The sequence below is a fragment of the Tachyglossus aculeatus genome, chromosome 14, assembly GCF_015852505.1.
Source record: "Tachyglossus aculeatus isolate mTacAcu1 chromosome 14, mTacAcu1.pri, whole genome shotgun sequence".
Taxonomy (NCBI): domain Eukaryota; kingdom Metazoa; phylum Chordata; class Mammalia; order Monotremata; family Tachyglossidae; genus Tachyglossus; species Tachyglossus aculeatus.
The window spans coordinates 3,148,861-3,170,746 of NC_052079.1; the positions used below are offsets into that span (position 1 = coordinate 3,148,861).

Consider the following 21,886-nt stretch of genomic DNA (forward strand, 5'->3'; position numbering starts at 1 on the left):
GTATATATGTTTGTACAGATTTATCACTCTATTTATTTATTTTACTTGTACATATCTATTCTATTTATTTTATTTTGTTAATATGTTTGGTTTTGTTCTCTGTCTTCCCCTTCTAGACTGTGAGCCCACTATTGGGTAGGGACCATCTCTGTGTTGCCAACTTGTACTTCCCAAGAGCTTAGTACAGTGCTCTGCACACAGTAAGCGCTCAATAAATACGATTGATTGATTGATTGATTGACAGACAACAAAACAAAACATATTAACAAAATAAAATAAATAGAATAAATATGTACAAGTAAAATAGAGTAATAAATATGTACAAACACACAGTAAGCACACAGTATATATGCACAGTAAGCGCTCAATAAATACGATTGATGATGATGATGATACATACATATAAACATTATATATCATTCTATTGCACTCTCCCAAGGGTTTAGTTGAGCGCTCTACATAGAGTAAGCACTCTATCAATATGACTGATTGATAAGTATGATGAGGGAGGGGAAGGGAGAGAGGGTGTAATAGGAGCCTAAATAAAAGGATAGCCCGCACTGACTAATTAGTTCCAGCCTAGACATTCAATTCTCCCTCTAATATAGCATAGGAAAGCCAAGGCAACCGAGTCATAGCAATCTAGGATCCCTGGAGAATTCAATTATATGCCTATTAGTAAGAAGGCAGTGCATTTTCCAAAAGTCCTTGCTGAAAAGAGAGAGGCAAAAAGGAGGCACTAAAGGGTCAGTCTGTTCCTTTAAAGGGGAAAACATCGAAATGAGATAAAGAGATGAAGAAGATCCAGAAAAGCGGGGACTGAATTAAATTTACGTGGGCCCGCATCCTTTTGTTGATGAAAATAGTGACCGGTGGTAGTCATGAGCTGTTCTTCCCTTTGTTTTCGGGCATGGAAGTTTTTTTGTTTTTGGGGGGTTTTTTAAATGGTATTTGTTAAGCACTTACTGTGTGCCAGGCAATCATCATCATCAATCGTATTTATTGAGCGCTTACTATGTGCAGAGCACTGTACTAAGCGCTTGGGAAGTACAAATTGGCAACATATAGAGACAGTCCCTACCCAACGGTGGGCTCACAGTCTAAAAGGCAATGTTCTGAGCACTGGGGTAGAAACAAGGTAATCAGGTTGGACACAGTCCATGTCCCACGTGGGGCTCACAGTCGTCATCCCCATTTTACGGATGAGGTAACTGGGGCACAGAGAAGTGAACTGCCTTGCCCAAGGTCACACAGCTGGCAAGGATGGGGGGGAGTCGGGACTAGAACTCAGGTCCTTCTAACACCCAGATCCAGCGTGGCTCAGTGGAAAGAGCACGGGCTTTGGAGTCAGAGGGCATGGGTTCAAATCTCAGGTCTGCTGTGTGAACTTGGGCTTCTCTAGCCTCAGTTACCTGAATGAATATATGTTTGTACATACTTATTACTCTATTTACTTTACTTGTACATATTTATTCTATTTATTTTATTTTGTTAATATGTTTTGTTTTGTCGTCTGTCTCCCCCTTCTAGACTGTGAGCCCGCTGTTGGGTAGGGACCGTCTCTATATGTTGCCAACTTGGACTTCCCAAGCGCTTAGTACAGTGTTCTGCACACAGTAAGCGCTCAATAAATACGATTGAATGAATGAATGAATATATGTTTGTACATATTACTCTATTTTACTTGCACATATTTATTCTATTTATTTTATTAATATGTTTTGTTTTGTTGTCTGTCTCCCCCTTCTAGACTGTGAGCCCGCTGTTGGGTAGGGACCGTCTCTATATGTTGCCAACTTGTACTTCCCAAGCGCTTAGTCCAGTGCTCTGCACACAGTAAGCGCTCAATAACTACGATCGAATGAATGAATGAATCTGCAAAATGGGGATTAAGACTGTGAGCCCCATGTGGGACAACCTGATCACCTTGTATCCCCCCAGTGCTTAGAACAGTGCTTTGCACATAGTAAGCGCTTAAAAAAATGCCGTCATCAGATCCATTGGGCCATGCTCTTCCTCACTGGGCCCCGTCTCCCGACTACCTGGCAGTGTGTCTGAAGCAGGTGTTGTCTTGTGAATGAAACAACTTGGATGGGGGGGGGGGGGGCCCTCTGGACCATTCATTCATTCATTCAATCGTATTTATTGAGCGCTTACTGTGTGCAGAGCACTGTACTAAGCGCTTGGGCAAGTTGGCAACATATAAGGATGGTCCCTACCCAACAACGGGCTCACAGTCTAGAAGGGGGAGACAGACAACAAAACAAAACATGTAGACAGGTGTCAAAGTCGTCTTCTGTGTCACCCTGACTTGCTCCCTTTATTCATTCCCTGTCCCCAGGCATTTATGTCCATACCCTGTTATTTATTTCTTTATATTCATGTTTGTCTCCCCCTCTAGACTGTAACTTCAGGGAATGTGTCTGTTATACTGTACTCTCCCCAGTGCGTAGTAAAGTGTTCTGCACACAGTGAGTTCTCAATAAATACGACTGACTGCATCTTTCGGACCACTCACACCTGTAAAAACACAGGTTGTTTCACTGGCACCCCTGAAGTCTTGTTGAATTACGATGATGATGAGGATGATTGTCATTATTATATGCTAAGCCTGGAATAGATACAGGGCAATCAAATCAGATACAGTCCCTAACCCAGGTTGGGCATACAGTCTAAGTGAGAGTGAGACCAAAGATGTACTCCCCATTTGACAGATGAGGGAACTGAGGTCCAGAGAAGTGAAGTGACTTGCCCAAAGTCACCCAGCTGACAAGGGGCGGAGTCGGGATTCGAACTCACGACCTCTGACTCCCAAGCCTGGGCTCTTCCCACTGAGCCATGCTGCTTCATGTGCATGGGGGGGGGGGGGCTGTTGCCATGGCGATGAGCCGGGTACTCCAATAGTTGGAGTGGAAGTTGGGGGAGAGGCCGGATAGTAAAAATAATGATAATAATAATAATAATAATAATAATAGTATTTGTTAAGCGCTTACTATGTGCAAAGCACGGTTCTAAGCACTGGGGAGGTTACAAGGTGATCAGGTTGTCCCACGTAGGCTCACAGTTTTAATCCCTATTTTACAGAGGAGGTAACTGAAGCACAGAGAAGAGAAGTGACTTGCCCAAAGTCACACAGCTGACAATTGGCAGAGTCGGGATTCGAACCCATGACCTCTGACTCCAAAGCCCGGGCTCTTTCCTCTGAGCCACGCTGCTTCTGAGAGGGCAGATAATAATAATAATAATAATAATAATAATAATGATGATGGCATTTATTAAGCGCTTACTATATGCAAAGCACTGTTCTAAGCGCTGGGGAGGTTACAAGGTGATCAGGTTGTCCCACAGGGGGCTCACAGCCTTAATCCCCATTTTACAGATGAGGTAACTGAGGCCCAGAGAAGCAAAGTGACTTGCCCTAGGTCACACAGCTGACAGTTGGCAGAGCCGGGATTTGAACCCATGACCTCTGACTCCAAAGCCCGGGCTCTTTCCACTGAGCCACGCTGCAGACGAGGGGGCGGGGCCTGATTGGAGGGCGGGACCGGGGGCGGGGCCTGATTGGAGGGCGGGACAGGGGGCGTGGCCTGGATCTCTGTGGGGGCGTGGCCCGGGTAAGGCAAGCGAGGGCGGGGCGGCGCCTGATTGGAGGGTGGGGCAGGGGGCGGGGCCTGAATCTCGGCGGGGGCGTGGCCCGGATAAAGCGCTCGAGGCCGGGGCAGTGCTAGATTGAGACTGACTGAGCCCCCTCCTTCATCTTCCCCTCCTCCCCCTCTCCATTCCCCCCGTCTTACCTCCTTCCCTTCCCCGCAGCACCTGTATATATGGATAGATGTTTGTACAGATTTATTACTCTATTTATTTATTTATTTATTTCCTTATCGACCCCCGGCCCACGTCATCCCCCGGGCCTGGAATGCCCTCCCTCTGCCCATCCTCCAAGCTCGCTCTCTTCCTCCCTTCAAGGCCCTACTGAGAGCTCACCTCCTCCAGGAGGCCTTCCCACACTGAGCCCCTTCCTTCCTCTGCCCCTCGTCCCCCCTCCATCCCCCCATCTTACCTCCTTCTCTTCCCCACAGCACCTGTATATATGTATATATGTTTGTACATATTTATTACTCTATTTATTTATTCTACTTGTACCTATCAATTCTATTTATTTTATTTTGTTAATATGTTTGGTTTTGTTGTCTGTCTCCCCCTTCTAGACTGTGAGCCCGCTGTTGGGTAGGGACCGTCTCTCTATGTTGCCAACTTGTACTTCCCAAGCGCTTAGTACAGTGCTCTGCACACAGTAAGCGCCAAATAAATACGATTGATCGATTGATTGATTGATTGCAGGGCGGGACAGGGGGCGGGGCCTGGATCTCTGGGGGGCGTGGCCCGCGTAAGGCGAGCGAGGCCGGGGCAGGTCCTGATTGGAGGACGGGAAAGGGGGCGGGGCCTGGAACTCTGTGGGGGCGTGGCCCGGGTAAGGCGGGCGAGGCTTGAGCGGCACCTGATAGGAGGGCCGGACGGGGGCGGGGCCTGGATCTCTGTGTGGGCGTGGCCCGGGTTCGGCGCTCGCGGCCGGGGCGGGTCCTGATTGGAGGGCGGAACAGGGGCGGGTCCTGATTGGAGGGCGACGGCGGGCGGGGCTTGGATCTCGGCGGGGCCAAGGCCCGGATAAGGCCCGCGAGGCCGGGGCGGCGCCTGATTGGGGGGCGGGACAGGGGGCGGGGCCTGGGCCTAGGAAGTGAGGGGCCCGGGTTCGGGGCGGGGCTTGTAATGATGTCGGGGGCGGGGCCCGGCGAGAGATCGGGGGCGGGGCCCGGCGAGAGCCCCTGGGCGTGTCCCTGCGCGAGACCGGGGGCGGGTGCGGCGCGAGCTCGTGGGCGGGGCCCCGCGCGAGGCAGGGAGGCGGGGCCTGGAGAGTGAGCGAGCCCGCGGGCGTTTCCCTGCGCGAGACCGGGGGCGGGTGCTGCGTGAGCTCGTGGGCGTGTTCCTGCGCGTGACGGGGGCGGGGCCCGGCGCGAGCCCGTGGGCGTGGCCCTGCGCGAGACGGGGGGCGGGGCCTGCGCGAGCTCGTGGGCGTGTCCCTGCGCGACACGGGGGGCGGGGCCTGCGCGAGCTCGTGGGCGTGTCCCTGCGCGAGACGGGGGGCGGGGCCCTGCGCGAGGCGGGGGACGGGGCCTGGAGAGCGAGGGAGGTCGGGGGCGTGTCCCTGCGCGAGGCGGGGGGGCGGGGCCGGCGCGAGCTCGTGGGCGGGGCCCTGCGCAAGACGGGGGCGGGGCCCAGCGCCAGCCCGCGGGCGTGGCCCTGCGCGAGGCCGGGGGGCGGGGCCTGGGGAGCTGGTGGGCGTGCCCCTGCGCGAGACCGGGGGCTCGTGCGACGCGAGCTCGTGGGCGGGGCCCTGCGCGAGACGGGGAGCGGGGCCCAGCGCGAGCACGCGGGCGGGTCCCTGCTCGAGGCGGGGGGCGGGGCCTGGTGAGCGAGCGAGGTTGGGGGCGGGGCCCAGCGCGAGCCCGCGGGCGTGTCCCGGCGCGAGGCGGGGGGCGGGGCCTGGAGAGCCCGGCGCGAGCTCGTGGGCGGGGCCCTGCGCGAGACTGGGGGGCGGGGCCTGGAGAGCAAGCGAGGTCGGGGGCGTGTCCCTGCGCGAGGCGGGGGGGCGGGGCCTGGAGAGGCCGGCGCGAGCTCGCGGGCGTTTCCCTGCCTGAGACGGGGGGCCCAGCGCGAGCCCGCGGGCGTGTCCCTGCGCGAGACCGGCGGCGGGTGCGGCGCGAGCTCGTGGGCGGGGCCCTGCGCGAGGCGGGGGGCGGGGCCCGGAGAGCGAAAGAGGTCGGGGGCGTGGCCAGGCGCGAGCCGGGGGGCGGGGCCTGGAGAGCCCGGCGCGAGTCCGGGGGCGGGGCCCTGCGCGAGACTGGGCGGCGGGGCCTGGAGAGCAAGCGAGGTCGGGGGCGTGTCCCTGCGCGAGGCGGGGGGGCGGGGCCTGGAGAGGCCGGCGCGAGCTCGCGGGCGTTTCCCTGCCTGAGACGGGGGGCCCAGCGCGAGCCCGCGGGCGTGCCCCTGCGCGAGACCGGCGGCGGGTGCGGCGCGAGCTCGTGGGCGGGGCCCTGCGCGAGGCGGGGGGCGGGGCCTGGTATGCGAGTGAAGTCGTGGGCGGGGCCAGGCGCGAGCCGGGGGGCGTGTCCCTGCGCGAGGCGGGGGGGCGGGGCTTGGAGAGCCCGGCGCGAGCTCGTGGGCGTTTCCCTGCGCAAGACAGGTCGGGGGCGGGGCCTGCGCGAGCTCGGGGGCGGGGCCCTGCGCGAGTCCGGGGGCGGGGCCTGCGCGAGCTCGGGGGCGGGGCCCTGCGCGAGGCGGGGGGGCGGGGCCTGGGGGGCGAGGGAGGTCAGGGGCGTGTCCCTGCGCGAGGCGGGGGGGCGGGGCCCGGAGAGCGAGCGAGGTCGGGGGCGTGTCCCTGCGCGAGACCGGCGGCGGGTGCGGCGCGATCTCGTGGGCGTTTCCCTGCGCAAGACAGGTCGGGGGCGGGGCCTGCGCGAGCTCGGGGGCGGGGCCCTGCGCGAGTCCGGGGGCGGAGCCTGCGCGAGCTCGGGGGCGGGGCCCTGCGCGAGGCGGGGGGCGGGGCCCGGAGAGCGAGGGAGGTCAGGGGCGTGTCCCTGCGCGAGGCGGGGGGGCGGGGCCCGGAGAGCGAGCGAGGTCGGGGGCGTGTCCCTGCGCGAGACCGGCGGCGGGTGCGGCGCGAGCTCGTGGGCGGGGCCCTGCGCGAGGCGGGGGGCGGGGCCTGGAGAGCGAGCGGGGTCGGGGGAGGGGCCAGGCGCGAGCCCGCGGGCGGGTCCCTGCGCGAGGCGGGGGGGGCGGGGCGTGGAGAGCGAGCGAGGTCGGGGGCGGGTGCGGCGCGAGCCGGGGGGCGTGTCCCTGCGCGAGGCGGGGGGCGGGGCCTGGTGAGCGAGTGAGGCCGTGGGCGGGGCCAGGCGCGAGCCCGCGGGCGTGTCCCTGCGCGAGGCGGGGGGGCGGGGCCTGGAGTGCCCGGCACGAGTTCGTGGGCGTTTCCCTGCGCAAGACAGGTCGGGGGCGGGGCCTGCGCGAGCTCGTGGGCGTGTCCCTGCGCGAGACCGGCGGCGGGTGCGGCGCGAGCTCGGGGGCGGGGCCCTGCGCGTGGAGGGGGCGGGTCCCTGCGCGAGCCCGCGGGCGGGTCCCTGCGCGAGGCGGGGGGGCGGGGCCTGGAGAGCGAGGGAGGTCAGGGGCGTGTCCTTCCGCGAGCCGGGGGGCGGGGCTCCGGCGCCGCCTACGTCTGCGCGTGCGCGACAATGGGGCGGCGCGCGGCCCGCGGCTCCCGCCGCCGCTGCCGGCTGAGGCGACAGGCCGCCGTCGTCCGCCCGCCGGTCCTCCGCCCGCCGTCCCTCCCGCCGCCCCGCCTCAGCGTATGGCGTCCTCCGGCCCGGCCTCCCCGCCGGGGCTCGGCCTCCCCAGGCCCTGGCGGCGGCGGCGGCGGCGGCGGCGGCCGGGGGAGGAGGAGGAGGAAGAAGAGGACGACGACGACGACGCGGCGGCGGCGGCGGCGGCCGTTTACCTCAGCGACGAGGCCTACGAGCTGAGCTCGGCCGAGTCGGGCTCGTCCCTGCGCTTCTACAGCGACGCCGAGGGCGGGCCGGCCGGCAGCTCATCGTCCCTCTTACTGCAGCCTCCTCCTCCTCCTCCTCCCCTTCCTCCTCCTCCTCCTCCTCCTCCGCCGCCGCCGGGACCGGAGAGGAAGCGGCCGTCGCGGTACGAGGTGGTGACGGAGCTGGGCCCGGAGGAGGTCCGCTGGTTCTTCAGGGAGGACAAGAAGACGTGGAAGCCCTTCATCGGATACGACTCCCTGAGGATCGAGCTGGCCTTCAGGGCGCGCCCGGAGGCCCGCCCGGAGGAGGAGGCGGAGGAGGAAGAGGAGGGGGCGTCCCCCCCGCTCCCGGAGCCCGTGTGCGTCCGCGGGGGGCTGTACGAGGTGGACGTGGCCCACGGCCTGTGCAACCCCGTCTACTGGAACCGTAAGGCGGCCCGCACCTTCGCGCTTAGTACAGTGCAGCCACTTTAGTAATAATAATAATAATAATAATAAATGATGAGGGTGCTTGGAAAGCGCTTACTACGTGCCAGGCACTGTTGTAAGCGCCGGGGTTTGATACAAGGTAATCAGGCTGTCCCACGTGGGGCTCCCAGTCTTCATCCCCATTTTACAGATACAGCGCCCTGCGCATGGGAAGCGCGCAATAAATACGATTGATTGGGGCAGAGAGGGAGGAATGGGCGAATAACAGTCCTCATCATCACCGTGGCATTTAGGGCGACCGTTCATTCATTCATTTAGTCGTGTTTGTCACAGCCTAGTTCTGTCAATCAATCAATCAGCCAGTCGTATTTACTGAGCGCTCACGGTGTGCAGAGCAGTGGACCAATCAGTCAATCGGTAAATCGTATTTATTGAGCGCTTACTGTGTGCAGAGCACTGGACTCGTCGATCAGTCAGTCGTATTTATTGAGCGCTTACTGGGTGCAGAGCACTGGACTCATCAATTAGTCGTATTTATTGAGCGCTTACTGGGTGCAGAGCACTGGACTCATCAATCATCATCATCATCAGTCGTATTTATTGAGCGCTTACTGTGTGCAGAGCACTGGACCAAGCGCTTGGGAAGTCCAAGTTGGCAACATACAGAGACGGTCCCTACCCAGCAGCGGGCTCACAGTCTAGAAGGGGGAGACAGACAGCCAAACAAAACGTATTAAAATAAAAGAGACTAAATATGTACAAATAAAATAGAGTAATAAATACGTACAGGCGTATAGACATATATACAGGTGCTGTGGGGAGGGGAAGGAGGTAAGGCGGGGGGGATGGAGAGGGGGAGGAGGAGGAGGCGTCCCCCCCGCCCCCGGAGCCCGTGTGCGTCCGCGGGGGGCTGTACGAGGTGGACGTGGCCCACGGCCTGTGCAATCCCGTCTACTGGAACCGTAAGGCGGCCCGCACCTTCGCGCTTAGCACAGTGCAGCCACTTTAGTAATAATAATAATAATAATAAATAATGAGGGTGCTTGGAAAGCGCTTACTACGTGCCAGGCACTGTTGTAAGCGCCGGGGTTTGATACAAGGTAATCAGGCTGTCCCACGTGGGGCTCCCAGTCTTCATCCCCATTTTACAGATACAGCGCCCTGCGCACAGGAAGCGCGCAATAAATACGATTGATTGGGGCCGAGAGGGAGGGATGGACGAATAACAGTCCTCATCATCACCGTGGCATTTAGGGCGACCGTTCCTTCATTCATTCAGTCGTGTTTGTCACAGTCTAGTTCTATCAATCAATCAATCAGCCAGTCGTATTTACTGAGCGCTCACTGTGTGCAGAGCAGTGGACCAATCAATCAATCGGTAAATCGTATTTATTGAGCGCTTACTGTGTGCAGAGCACTGGACTCGTCGATCAGTCAGTCGTATTTATTGAGCGCTTACTGGGTGCAGAGCACTGGACTCATCAATTAGTCGTATTTATTGAGCGCTTACTGGGTGCAGAGCACTGGACTCATCAATCATCATCATCATCAGTCGTATTTATTGAGCGCTTACTGTGTGCAGAGCACTGGACCAAGCGCTTGGGAAGTCCAAGTTGGCAACATACAGAGACGGTCCCTACCCAGCAGCGGGCTCATAGTCTAGAAGGGGGAGACAGACAGCCAAACAAAACGTATTAAAATAAAAGAGACTAAATATGTACAAATAAAATAGAGTAATAAATACGTACAGGCGTATAGACATATATACAGGTGCTGTGGGGAGGGGAAGGAGGTAAGGCGGGGGGGATGGAGAGGGGGAGGAGGAGGGGGCGTCCCCCCCGCCCCCGGAGCCCGTGTGCGTCCGCGGGGGACTGTACGAGGTGGACGTGGCCCACAGCCTGTGCAACCCCGTCTACTGGAACCGTAAGGCGGCCCACACCTTCGCGCTTAGTACAGTGCAACCGCTTAGTACAGCGCTCTGTGCACGGGAAGCGCTCAATAAATACGATTGGTTGATTGATTCAGGCAGAGAGGGAGGGATGGACGAATAACAGTCCTCATCATCACCGTGGCATTTAGGGCGAGCGTTCATTCATTCAGTCGTGTTACAGTCTAGTTCTTCTGTCAATCAATCGATTGATTGATTGATTCGGGCCGAGAGGGAGGGATGGACGAATAACAATCCTCATCATCTCCATGGTATTTAGGGCGACCACTCATTCATTCAGTCATGTTTGTCACGGTCTAGTTCTTCTATCAATCGATTGATTGATTCGGGCAGAGAGGGAGGGATGGACGAATAACAATCCTCATCATCTCCATGGCATTTAGGGCGACCGTTCATTCATGCATTCATTCGTGTTTGTCACAGGCTAGTTCTATCAATCAATCATGATTGATTCGGGCAGAGAGGGAGGGATGGACGAATAACAATCCTCATCATCACCATGGCATTTAGGGCGACCGTTCATTCATACCTTCAGTCGTGTTTGTCACAGTCTAGTTCTTCTATCAATCAATCGATTGATTCGGGAAGAGAGGAATGGATGAATAACAATCCACATCATCACCATGGCATTTAGGGCGACCGTTCATTCATTCAGTCGTGTTCGTCACAGTCTAGTTCTATCAATCAATCGATTGATTGATTGGGGCAGAGAGGGAGGGATGGATTAATAACAATCCTCATCATCACTATGGCATTTAGGGCGACTGTTCATTCATTCAGTCGTGTTTGTCACCGTCTAGTTCTTCTGTCAGTCAATCGATTGATTGATTGATTTGGGGAGAGAGGGAGGGATGGACGAATAACAATCCTCATCATCACCATGGCATTTAGGGCGACCGTTCATTCATTCATTCAGTCGTGTTTGTCACAGTCTAGTTCTATCAATCAATCAGCCAATCGTATTTACTGAGCACTCACTGTGTGCAGAGCAGTGGACTAATCAATCAGTCAATCGTATTTATTGAGTGCTTACTGTGTGCAGAGCGCTGGACTAATCAATCAAACGATCGTATTTATTGAGTGCTTACTGTGTGCAGAGCACTGGACCAAGCGCTTGGGAAGTCCATGTTGGCAACATACAGAGACGGTCCCTACCCAACAGCGGGCTCACAGTCTAGAAGGGGGAGACAGACAACAAAACCAAACAGATTAACAAAATAAAATAAATAGAATAGATGTGTACAAGTAAAATAAATAGAGTAATAAATCCGTACAAACTTATATACATATATGCAGGTGCTGTGGGAAGGGAAGAAGGTAAGGCGGGGGGGGATGGAGAGTGGGAGGAGGAGGAGGCGTCCCGTCCCCCCCCCCCGCCCCTGGAGCCCGTGTGCGTCCGCGGGGGGCTGTATGAGGTGGACGTGGCCCACGGCCTGTGCAACCCCGTCTACTGGAACCCTAAGGCGGCCCGCACCTTACTAGGTGCCAAGCCCTGTTCTAAGCACTGGGGTAGTTACAAGGTGATCAGGTTGTCCCACAGGGGGGCTCACAGTCTTCATCCCCATCTGACAGATGAGGGAACTGAGGCCCAGAGAATAATAATAATGATGATGGCTTTGGTTAAGCACTTACTATGTGCAAAGCACTGTTCTAAGTGCTGCAAAGGTAACAAGGTGATCAGGTTGTCTCAATCAATCAATCAGTCAATCAATCGTATTTATTGAGCGCTTACTATGTGCAGAGCACTGTACTAAGCGCTTGAGAAGTACAAATTGGCATCACATAGAGACAGTCCCTACCCAACAGTGGGCTCACAGTCTAAAAGGGGGAGACAGAGAACAGAACCAAACATACCAACAAAATAAAATAAGTAGGATAGAAATGTACAAGTAAAATAAATAAATAAATAGAGTAATATGTACAACCATATATACATATATACAGGTGCTGTGGGGAAGGGAAGGAGGTAAGATGGGGGGATGGAGAGGGGGACGAGGGGGAGAGGAGGGAAGGGGCTCAGTCTGGGAAGGCCTCCTGGAGGAGGTGAGCTCTCAGCAGGGCCTTGAAGGGAGGAAGAGAGCTAGCTTGGCGGATGGGCAGAGGGAGGGCATTCCAGGCCCGGGGGATGACGTGGGCCGGGGGTCGATGGCGGGACAGGCGAGAGCGAGGTACGGTGAGATCAGCGGAGGAGGAGCGGAGGGTGCGGGCTGGGCAGTAGAAGGAGAGAAGGGAGGTGAGGTAGGAGGGGGCGAGGTGATGGATGGACAGCCTTGAAGCCCAGGGTGAGGAGTTTCTGCCTGATGCGCAGATTGATCGGTAGCCATTGGAGGTTTTTGAGGAGGGGAGTAATATGTCCAGAGCGTTTCTGGACAAAGATAATCCGGGCAGCAGCATGAAGTATGGATTGAAGTGGAGAGAGACACGAGGATGGGAGATCAGAGAGAAGGCTAGTGCAGTAGTCCAGACGGGATAGGATGAGAGCTTGAATTAGCAGGGTAGCGGTTTGGATGGAGAGGAAAGGGCGGATCTTGGCAATGTTGCGGAGCTGAGACTGGCAGGTTTTGGTGACGGCTTGGATGTGAGGGGTGAACGAGAGAGCGGAGTCGAGGATGACACCAAGGTTGCGGGCTTGTGAGACGGGAAGGATGGTAGTGCCGTCAACAGAGATGGGAAAGTCAGGGAGAGGACAAGGTTTGGGAGGGAAGACAAGGAGCTCAGTCTTCGACATGTTGAGCTTCAGGTGGCGGGCGGACATCCAGATGGAGATGTCCTGAAGGCAGGAGGAGATGCGAGCCTGGAGGGAGGGGGAGAGAGCAGGGGCAGAGATGGAGATCTGGGTGTCATCAGCGTAGAGATGATAGTTGAAGCCGTGGGAGCGAATGAGGTCACCAAGGGAGTGAGTGTAGATTGAGAACAGAAGGGGACCAAGCACTGAACCTTGGGGAACCCCCACCGTAAGAGGATGGGAGGGGGAGGAGGAGCCTGCAAAAGAGACTGAGAAAGAACGACCGGAGAGATAAGAGGAGAACCAGGAGAGGACGGAGTCTGTGAAGCCAAGGTCAGATAGCGTGTGGAGGAGAAGGGGGTGGTCCACAGTGTCAAAGGCAGCTGAGAGGTCGAGGAGGATTAGGACAGAGTATGAGCCGTTGGATTTGGCAAGCAGGAGGTCATTGGTGACCTTTGAGAGCCCAGTTTCCGTCCCACAGGGGGGCTCACAGTCTTCATCCCCATTTGACAGATGAGGGAACTGAGGCCCAGAGAATAATAATAATGATGATGGCATTGCTTAAGCGCTTACTATGTGCCAAGCACTGTTCTAAGCGCTGGGGTAGATACAAGGTGATCAGGTTGTCCCATGAGGGGCTTACAGTCTTCATCCCCATCTGACAGATGAGGAAACTGAGGCCCCGAGAAGAATAATGATGATGATGGCACTGGTTAAGCGCTTACTGTGTGCAAAGCACTGTTCTAAGCGCTGGGGTAGATACAAGGTGATCAGGTTGTCCCACGGGGCGCTCACAGTCTTCATCCCCATTTTACAGATGAGATCACTGAGGTCCAGAGAAGTGAAGTGACTTGCCCAAAGTACCACAGCTGACAATTGGCGGAGCCGGGGTTTGAACCCGTGACCTCTGATTCCAAAGCCCGGGCTCTTTCCACTGAGCCACGCTGTTTCGCAATGAATGCTCGTTCTTCATTCAGTCAGTCGTTCGTGATGGAGGAGCGGCGGAGCTCGGTGGAAAGAGCCCCTCCTTCATTCAGTCATTCATGGAGAATAGTAATAATAATAATAATGGCATTTGTTAAGCACTTACTTTGTGCAAAGCACTGTTCTAAGCGCTGGGAGGCTACAAGGTGATCAGGTTGTCCCACGGTGGGCTCACAGTCTTAATCCCTCCCCCTTCTAGACTGTGAGCCCACTGTTGGTTAGGGACCATCTCTGTATGTTGCCAACTTGTACTTCCCAATCGCTTAGTACAGTGCCCTGCACACAGTAAGTGCTCAATAAATATGATTGAATGAGTGAATGAATCCCCATTTTCCAGATGAGGTAACTGAGGCACAGAGAAGTGGAGTGACTTGCCCAGAGTCACACAGCCGAGAAGCAGCAGGGCTCGGTGGAAAGACCTCCCCTTCATGAATGAATGAATAGGGAAGCGGTGAGGCTCAGTGGAAAGAGCTCCCCTTCATTCATTCATGAGTGGGGGAAGCAGTGGGGCTCAGTGGTAAGAGCTCCCCTTCATGAATGAATGAATAGACTTTTAGACTGTGAGCCCACTGGTGGGTAGGAACTGTCTCTATATGTTGCCAACTTGTACTTTCCAAGCGCTTAGTACAGTGCTCTGCACACAGTAAGCGCTCAATAAATACGATTGATGATTGATGATGATAATAGGGAAGCAGTTAGGCTTGGTGGGAATAGCTCCCATTCATTCATGAATAGAGAAGCAGTGGGGCTCAGTGGAAAGAGCTCCCCTTCATTCATTCATTCATGAGTAGGGAATCAGTGGGGCTCAGTGGAAAGATCTCCCCTTCGTGAATGAATGAATAGGGAAGCAGTGAGACTCTGTGGAAAGAGCTCCCCTTCATGAATGAATGAATAGGGAAGTCGTGAGGTTCAGTGGAAAGAGCCCCCCTTCATTCATTCATTTATTCATGAATAGAGAAGCAGTGGGGCTTGGTGGAAAGAGCTCCCCTTCATGAATGAATGAATAGGGAAGCAGTGAGGTTCAGTGGAAAGAGCCCCCCCTTCATTCATTCATTTGTGAATAAAAAAGCAGCGGGGCTCAGTGGAAAGAGCTCCCCTTCATGAATGAATGACTAGAGAAGCCGTGAGGCTCGGTGGAAAGAGCTCCCCTTCATTCATGAGTGGGGAAGCAGTGAGGCTCAGTGGAAAGAGCTCCCTTCATGAATGAATGAATGGAGAAGCAGCGGGGGCTCAGTGGAAAGAGCCCGGGCTTTGGAGTCAGAGGTCATGGGTTCGAATCCTGGCTCCACCGCATGTCTGCTGTGTGACCTTGGACAAGTCACTTAACTTCTCTGAGCCTCGCTTACCTCATCTGTAAAAGGGGGATTAAAACCGTGAGCCCCATGTGGGACAACCTCATCGCCTTGTATCCCCCAGCGCTTAGAACAGTGCTTTGCACATAGTAAGCGCTTAACAAATGCCATTATTATTATTTTGTTATTATTATTCAGTCATTCGTGAGTAGAGAAGCAGTGAGGCTCAGTGGAAAGAGCTCCCCTTCATTCGTGAATAGAGAAGCAGTGGGGCTCAGTGGGAAGAGCTCCCCTTCCTTCATTCATTCATGAATAGGGAAGCAGTGGGGCTCAGTGGAAAGAGCTCCCCTTCATGAATGAATGAATAGGGAAGCAGTGAGGCTCGGTGGAAAGAGCTCCCCTTCCTTCATTCATTCATTCATGAATAGAGAAGCAGTGGGGCTCCATGGAAAGAACTCCCCTTCATGAATGAATGAATAGGGAAGCAGTGAGGTTAAGTGGAAAGAGCCCCCCTTCATTCATTCATTCGTGACTAGAGAAGCAGCGGGGCTCAGTGGAAAGAGCTCCCCTTCGTGAATGAATGAATAGGGAAGCCGTGAGGTTCAGTGGAAAGAGCCCCCCGTCATTCAGTCATTCGTGACTAGAGAAGCAGCGGGGCTCGGTGGAAAGAGCTCCACTTCATGAATGAGTGAATGAATAGAGAAGCAGTGAGGCTCAGTGGAAAGAGCTCCCCTTCATGAGTGAATGAATAGAGAAGGAGCGGGGCTCCATGGAAAGAGCCCCCCTTCGTTCATTCATTCGTGAATAGAGAAGCAGCGGGGCTCAGTGGAAAGGGCTCCCCTTCATGAATGAATGAATAGAGAAGCAGTGAGGCTCGGTGGAAAGAGCTCCCCTTCCTTCCTTCCTTCCTTCATTCATCAATAGAGAAGCAGCAGGGCTCAGTGGGAAGAGCCCCCCTTCATTCATTCATTCATTCGTGAATAGAGAGGCAGTGAGGCTCGGTGGAAAGAGCCCCCCCTTCATTCATTCATTCGTGAATAGAGAAGCAGTGTGGTTCAGTGGAAAGAGCCCCCTTCATTCATTCATTCTTGAATAGAGAAGCATCGGGGCTCAGTGGAAAGAGCCCCCCTTCATTCATTCATTCGTGAATGTAGAAGCAGTGTGGTTCAGTGGAAAGAGCTCCCCTTCATTCATTCATTTGTGAATAGAGAAGCAGTGTGGCTCAGTGGAAAGAGCTGCCCTTCATTTGTTCATTCATTCATTCATTTGTGACTAGAGAAGCAGCAGGGCTCAGTGGCAAGAGCCAGGGCTTGGGAGTCGGAGGTCGTGGGTTTGAATCCCGGCTCTGCCACTTGTCAGCTGTGGGACTTTGGGCAAGTCACTTCTCTGTGCCTCAGTTACCTCATCTGCAAAATGGGGATTAAGGCTGTGAGCCCCACATGGGACAGCCAGATTACTTTATATCTACTTCAGCGCTTAGAACAGTGCTTGGCTCATAGTAAGCGCTTAACAAATACTATAAAAAATACTGGAACCATAAGTCATCCCCTTCATTCATTCATTCATTCATTCATGAATAGAGAAGCAGCGGGGCTCAGTGGCAAGAAGCTGGGCTTGGGAGTCAGAGGTTGTGGGTTCTGATCTCAGCTCCGCCACTTGTCAGCTGTGTGACTTAGGGCAAGTCACTTCTCTGTGCCTCTGACCTCATCTGTAAAATGGGGATGAACACTGTGAGCCCCCCGTGGGGCAACCTGATCACCTTGTAACCTCCCCAGCGCTTAGAACAGTGCTTCGCACATAGTAAGTGCTTAACAAATGCCATCATTATTATTATTATTCATTCAATCATATTTATTGAGTGCTTCCTGTGTGCAGAGCACTGGACTAAGCGCTTGGGAGAGGACAAGTCGGCAACATATAGAGGCGGTCCCTCCCCAACAACGGGCTCACTTCTTCATCCTTCTCGTCATCATAATAATAACGATGATGGTGTTTGGGAAGCGCTTACTATGTGCCAAGCGCTGGGGTGGATATACTAATAACACCGGGGAATCGCTTACCATAATAATAATCGTAATGATCATGGTATGTGTGAAGCGCTTACTATGTACCAAGCGCTGGGGTGGATATACTAATAACACTGGGGAATCGCTTACCGTAATAATAATCATAATGAGGATGGTGTGTGTGAAGCGCTTACTATGTGCCAAATGCTGGGGTGGATATAATATGATAACACCGGGGAATCACTTACCATAATAATAATCATAATGATGATGGTATTTCATTCGTTCAGTCGTATTTATTGAGCACTTACTTTGGGCAGAGGCGCTTACTGTGTGCAGAGCACCATGCTAAGCGTATTTGTGAAGCGCTTACTATGTGCCAATCACTGGGGTGGATATAATGATAGCACCGCGGAATCACTTACCATAATAATAATTATAATGATGATGGTATGTGGGAAGCACTTACTATGTGCCAATCACTGGGGTGGATATAATAATGATAGCACCGCGGAATCACCATAATAATAATCATAATGATGATGGTATGTGGGAAGCGCTTACTATGTGCCAAGCACTGGGGGGGATATAATAATGATAACACCGGGGGATCGCTTACCATAATAATAATCATAATAATGATGGTATTTCATTCATTCCATCGTACTGAGCACCCACTGTGTGCAGAGCACTGTGCTAAGCATATTTGCGAAGCGCTTACTAGGTGCCAAGCCCTGGGGGAGATGTATTAATGATAACACCGGGGAATTGCTTACCATAATAATAATCATAGTAATGATGGTACTTGTTAAGCGCTTACTATGCGCCAAGCGCCGGGGTAGATATAATAATGATAACACCGGGGAATTGCTTACCACAATAATAATCATAATAATGATGGTATTTGTGAAGTGCTTACTATGTGCCAAACACTGTTCTAAGCACTGGGGAGGATACAAGGTCATCAGGTTGTCCCACGTGGGGCTCACAGCCTCAGTGATTCATTCATTCATTCAGTTGTACTTATTGAGCGCTTACTGTGTGCAGAGCACTGTACTAAGCGCTTGGGAAGTACAAGTTGGCAACATTTAGAGATGGTCCCTACCCAATTCACTGGGGAATCGCTTACCATAATAATAATGATGGTATTTGTTAAGCACTTACAATGTGTCAAGCAGTGTTCATTCAGTCGTATTTATTGAGCGCTTACTGTGTGCCGAGCACTGTACTAAGCGCTTGGGCAAGGACAGTATATAACAGACACGTTCCCTGCCCACAAGGACCTTACAGTGCACCCCATCCCTGCCCGCAATGAGCTTGGCTTAGCGGAAAGAGCCCGGGCTTGGTAATCAGAGGACATGCGTTCTATTCCCACCTCCGCCACTGTCTGCTGTGTGACCCTGGGCAAGCCGCTTAACTTCTCTGTGCCTCAGTTACCTCATCTGTAAAACGGGGATTGCACGGTGAGCCTCATGTGGGACAACCTGATTACCTTGTATCTACCCCAGTGCTCGGCACATAGGAAGCGCTTAACAAATGCCATACTTATCATGATTATTATTAGATAGATCAATCCGTCAGTGGTGTTTACGGGGCACTTTCTATATGTACTAGACGCTTGGCAGAGAACGATGCAACAGTTGGTAGACACGCTCCCTGCCCACCAGGAGTTATCAGCCTGGAGCAGAAGGCATAGAGTGTTTATGGAGCATTTACTGAGTGCAGAGAGCACTGGATCAAGTAGAGCCAGGAGCCATGGTCCCTGCCCTCAGGAAGCTTGCAGTTTACTGAGAGCATTTGTTCATTCAGTCATATCGAGTGCTTACTGTGTGCAGAGCACTGTACTAAGCGCTTGGAAAGTACAAGTTGGCAACATATAGAGACAGTCCCTACCCAGCAGTGGGCTCACAGTCTAAAAGGGGCACTGTACTAAGCGATGGGGAGAGTACAAACACTGCATTAAGCATCCGGGAGAGTGCAGTAGAAGGAGTGAATTCATTGTCATATTTAATTTACGACATTTATGTATTTAATAATATTAAATTATTATTATAATATTATTAAATTATACGTATTTAATAATAACATATATGTATATACGTTTGTACATTTTTTTTACTCTATTTATTTTAATTGTACATATCTATTCTATTTATTTTATTTTGTTAGTACGTTTGGTTTTGTTCTCTGTCTCCCCGTTTTAGACTGTGAGCCCACTGTTGGGTAGGGACTGTCTCTATATGTTGCCAATTTGTACTTCCCGAGCGCTTAGTACAGTGCTCTGCACATAGTAAGCGCTCAATAAATACGATTGATGATGATGATTTATCGAGCGCTTACTGCTTGCAGAGCTCCGTACTGAGTACTTGGGAGAGCATGACAGAACAAGAAACAGCAGGATGTTTCTTAGAGAAGCAGCATGGCTCAGTGGAAAGAGCCCGGGCTTTGGAGTCAGAGGTCATGGGTTCAAGTCCCAGCTCTGCCACTTGTCAGCTGCGTGACTTTGGGCAAGTCACTTCACTTCTCTGGGCCTCAGTTACCTCATCTGTCAAATGGGGATGAAGACTGTGAGCCCCACGTGGGACAACCTGATCACCTTGTAACCTCCCCCAGCGCTTAGAACCGTGCTTTGCACATAGTAAGCGCTTAATAAATGCCATTAAGAAAAAAAGAAACAGACACATCCCCTGCCCCTGCCGAAGTCAAGAAGGCTGTTATCGAGGGGCGATCCATCAGTGGTATGTAATGAGCTCTTAGGATGTGCAGAGCACTGTTCTCTTTTAGACTGTGAGCCCACTGTTGGGTAGGGACTGTCTCTATGTGTTGCCAATTTGTACTTCCCAAGCGCTTAGTACAGTGCTCTGCACACAGTAAGCGCTCAATAAATACGATTGATGATGATGATGATGTTCTCAGTGCTTCGAGTACCACGAAGCGTGTAGTAGACACCATCCCCTCCCCGGGTAGGGAAACCGAGGGGCAAGAGAGCAAGCATTCCCCGGGGTAACTCTGGCATCACCCTGTTGACCTGTAGGAGCTGGAGCGGAACCGATCTCCAGCTTGGAAGGTTTCATTTCTTGATCCGGGCCTCCCTGATAATCTGACTTGGGCTCATTAACTCCCGGCTTCCCGGGATTTAAATAGCAGCTTTGTTTCCCCCCCCCCACCCCCCACCCCCAGGTGATGGCAAGGTGTTTTTCATCAGCTTGCTCAGGGAGAGAGTCAGCGTGGCTCAGTGGCAAGAGCCTTGGCTTGGGAGTCAGAGGTCATGGATTCTAATATAATAATAATAATAATAATTATTATTATTATTATAATAATGGTATTTAAGTGCCTACTATGTGCAAAGCACTGTTCTAAGCACTGGGGGGGGTGCAAGGTGATCAGGTTGTTCCATGTGGGGCTCACAGTCTTCATCCCCATTTTACAGGTGAGGGGAACTGAAGCCCAGAGAAGTGAGGTGACTTGCCCAAAGTCACCCAGCTGACAAGTGGCGGGGCCCGGATTAGAACCCATGACCTCTGACTCCCAAGCCCAGGCTCTTTCCATTGAGGCACGCTGCTTCTCTAATCCCGGCCCCGCCACTTGTCAGCTGGGCGACTTTGGGCAAGTCACATCCCTTCTCTGGGCCTCAGTGGCCTCATCTGTAAAACGGGGATCGAGACTGTGAGCCCCACGTGGGACAACCTGATTACCATGTATCCCCCCCAGTGCTTAGAACAGTGTTTGGCACATCTTAAGCACTTAACAAATACCGTCATTATTATTATTATTATTATTATTATTATTAAGAGAGGTGGCGAAAGGAGAGGAGCCCCTGGATTCGCCCTATATGTGCTTCAAGTGCAAAGAGCGACAAAACCGTTACCTATTTACCACACCGGCCGTCTGCACTCTTTCTGACAAATAGGCCCTTTACAGCGCTTGCTGTGTGACCTTGGGTAAGTCACTTCACTTCTCTGAGCCTCAGTTACCTCATCTGTAAAATGGGGATGAAGACTGTGAGCCCCACGTGGGACAACGTGATCACCTTGTATCCCCCCAGCGCTTAGAACAGTGCTTGGCACATAGTAAGCGCTTAAGAAATACCATTATTATTATTATTATTGTTATTATTTACAGAACTTACCCACTTCTGAACCCCGCCGGCTATGCCCCCTCAGCATTGACTGAGCTTTAATTGACAACCAGGGCTTAGTTCGGAAGCCACCGCCCACTCTGGCACATAATCCTCTAATTTGGAGGGAAGCGTGGGATCATAAAGTGCCAAGATGTCACAGTTTTTAATCGAGTGAGGACAGGGTTATAGCGTCCCTAGAATCAGGAAGATCCTTATGACAGCCTGAAGTCAGCCCCCCCCCCCCGCCCCCATTCAGACCATTTCCTCATGTTTGGTCTTTGAGGACCGTGAAAAAATGGGGCATCGCTTCTTCTTTACGTAATAATAATTGTGGTATTTAATAACGATGGCTTTAATCACTTACTATGTGCCAAGCACTGTTCTAAGCACCGGGGTAGAGACAAGGTAATCAGGTTGGACACAGTCCCTGTCCCAAATGGAGCTCACAGTCTTAGTCCCCATTTTACAGATCAGGTAACTGAGGTACAGAGAATAATAATAATATTTGTTAAGCGCTTATTTGAGCACTGTTCTAAGCGCTGGGATAGATTATAAAGTAATCCCGTTGGACACAGTCCCTGTCCCCTGTGGAGCTCACAGTCTTAATCCCCATTTAACAGATGAGGTAACTGAGGCACAGAGAAGTGAAGTGACTTGCCCAAGGTCACACAGCAGACAAGTGGCGGAGCCGGGATTAGAACCCACGACCTCTGACTCCCAAGCCCGGGCTCTTGCCACCAGGCCATGCTGCTCTCATATTTGTTGAGCGCTTACTATGTGGGAGGCAGTGTACTTGGCACTGG

At 53.3% G+C, this 21,886-nt stretch overlaps 1 protein-coding gene across 1 annotated transcript in view; it reads left to right on the forward strand.

Moving 5' to 3' along the window:
* Positions 1 to 21,886, forward strand: part of DDHD1 (DDHD domain containing 1) — a 94,435-nt gene that overhangs the window by 21,657 nt on the left and 50,892 nt on the right. The window contains exons 2-7 of the mRNA XM_038756714.1: positions 4,868 to 5,449; positions 5,498 to 5,615; positions 5,741 to 5,929; positions 6,055 to 6,241; positions 6,336 to 6,920; positions 7,003 to 8,006. Coding sequence (XP_038612642.1) covers positions 4,868 to 5,449; positions 5,498 to 5,615; positions 5,741 to 5,929; positions 6,055 to 6,241; positions 6,336 to 6,920; positions 7,003 to 8,006 — 2,665 coding nt within the window. The remainder of the gene's footprint in view (positions 1 to 4,867; positions 5,450 to 5,497; positions 5,616 to 5,740; positions 5,930 to 6,054; positions 6,242 to 6,335; positions 6,921 to 7,002; positions 8,007 to 21,886) is intronic.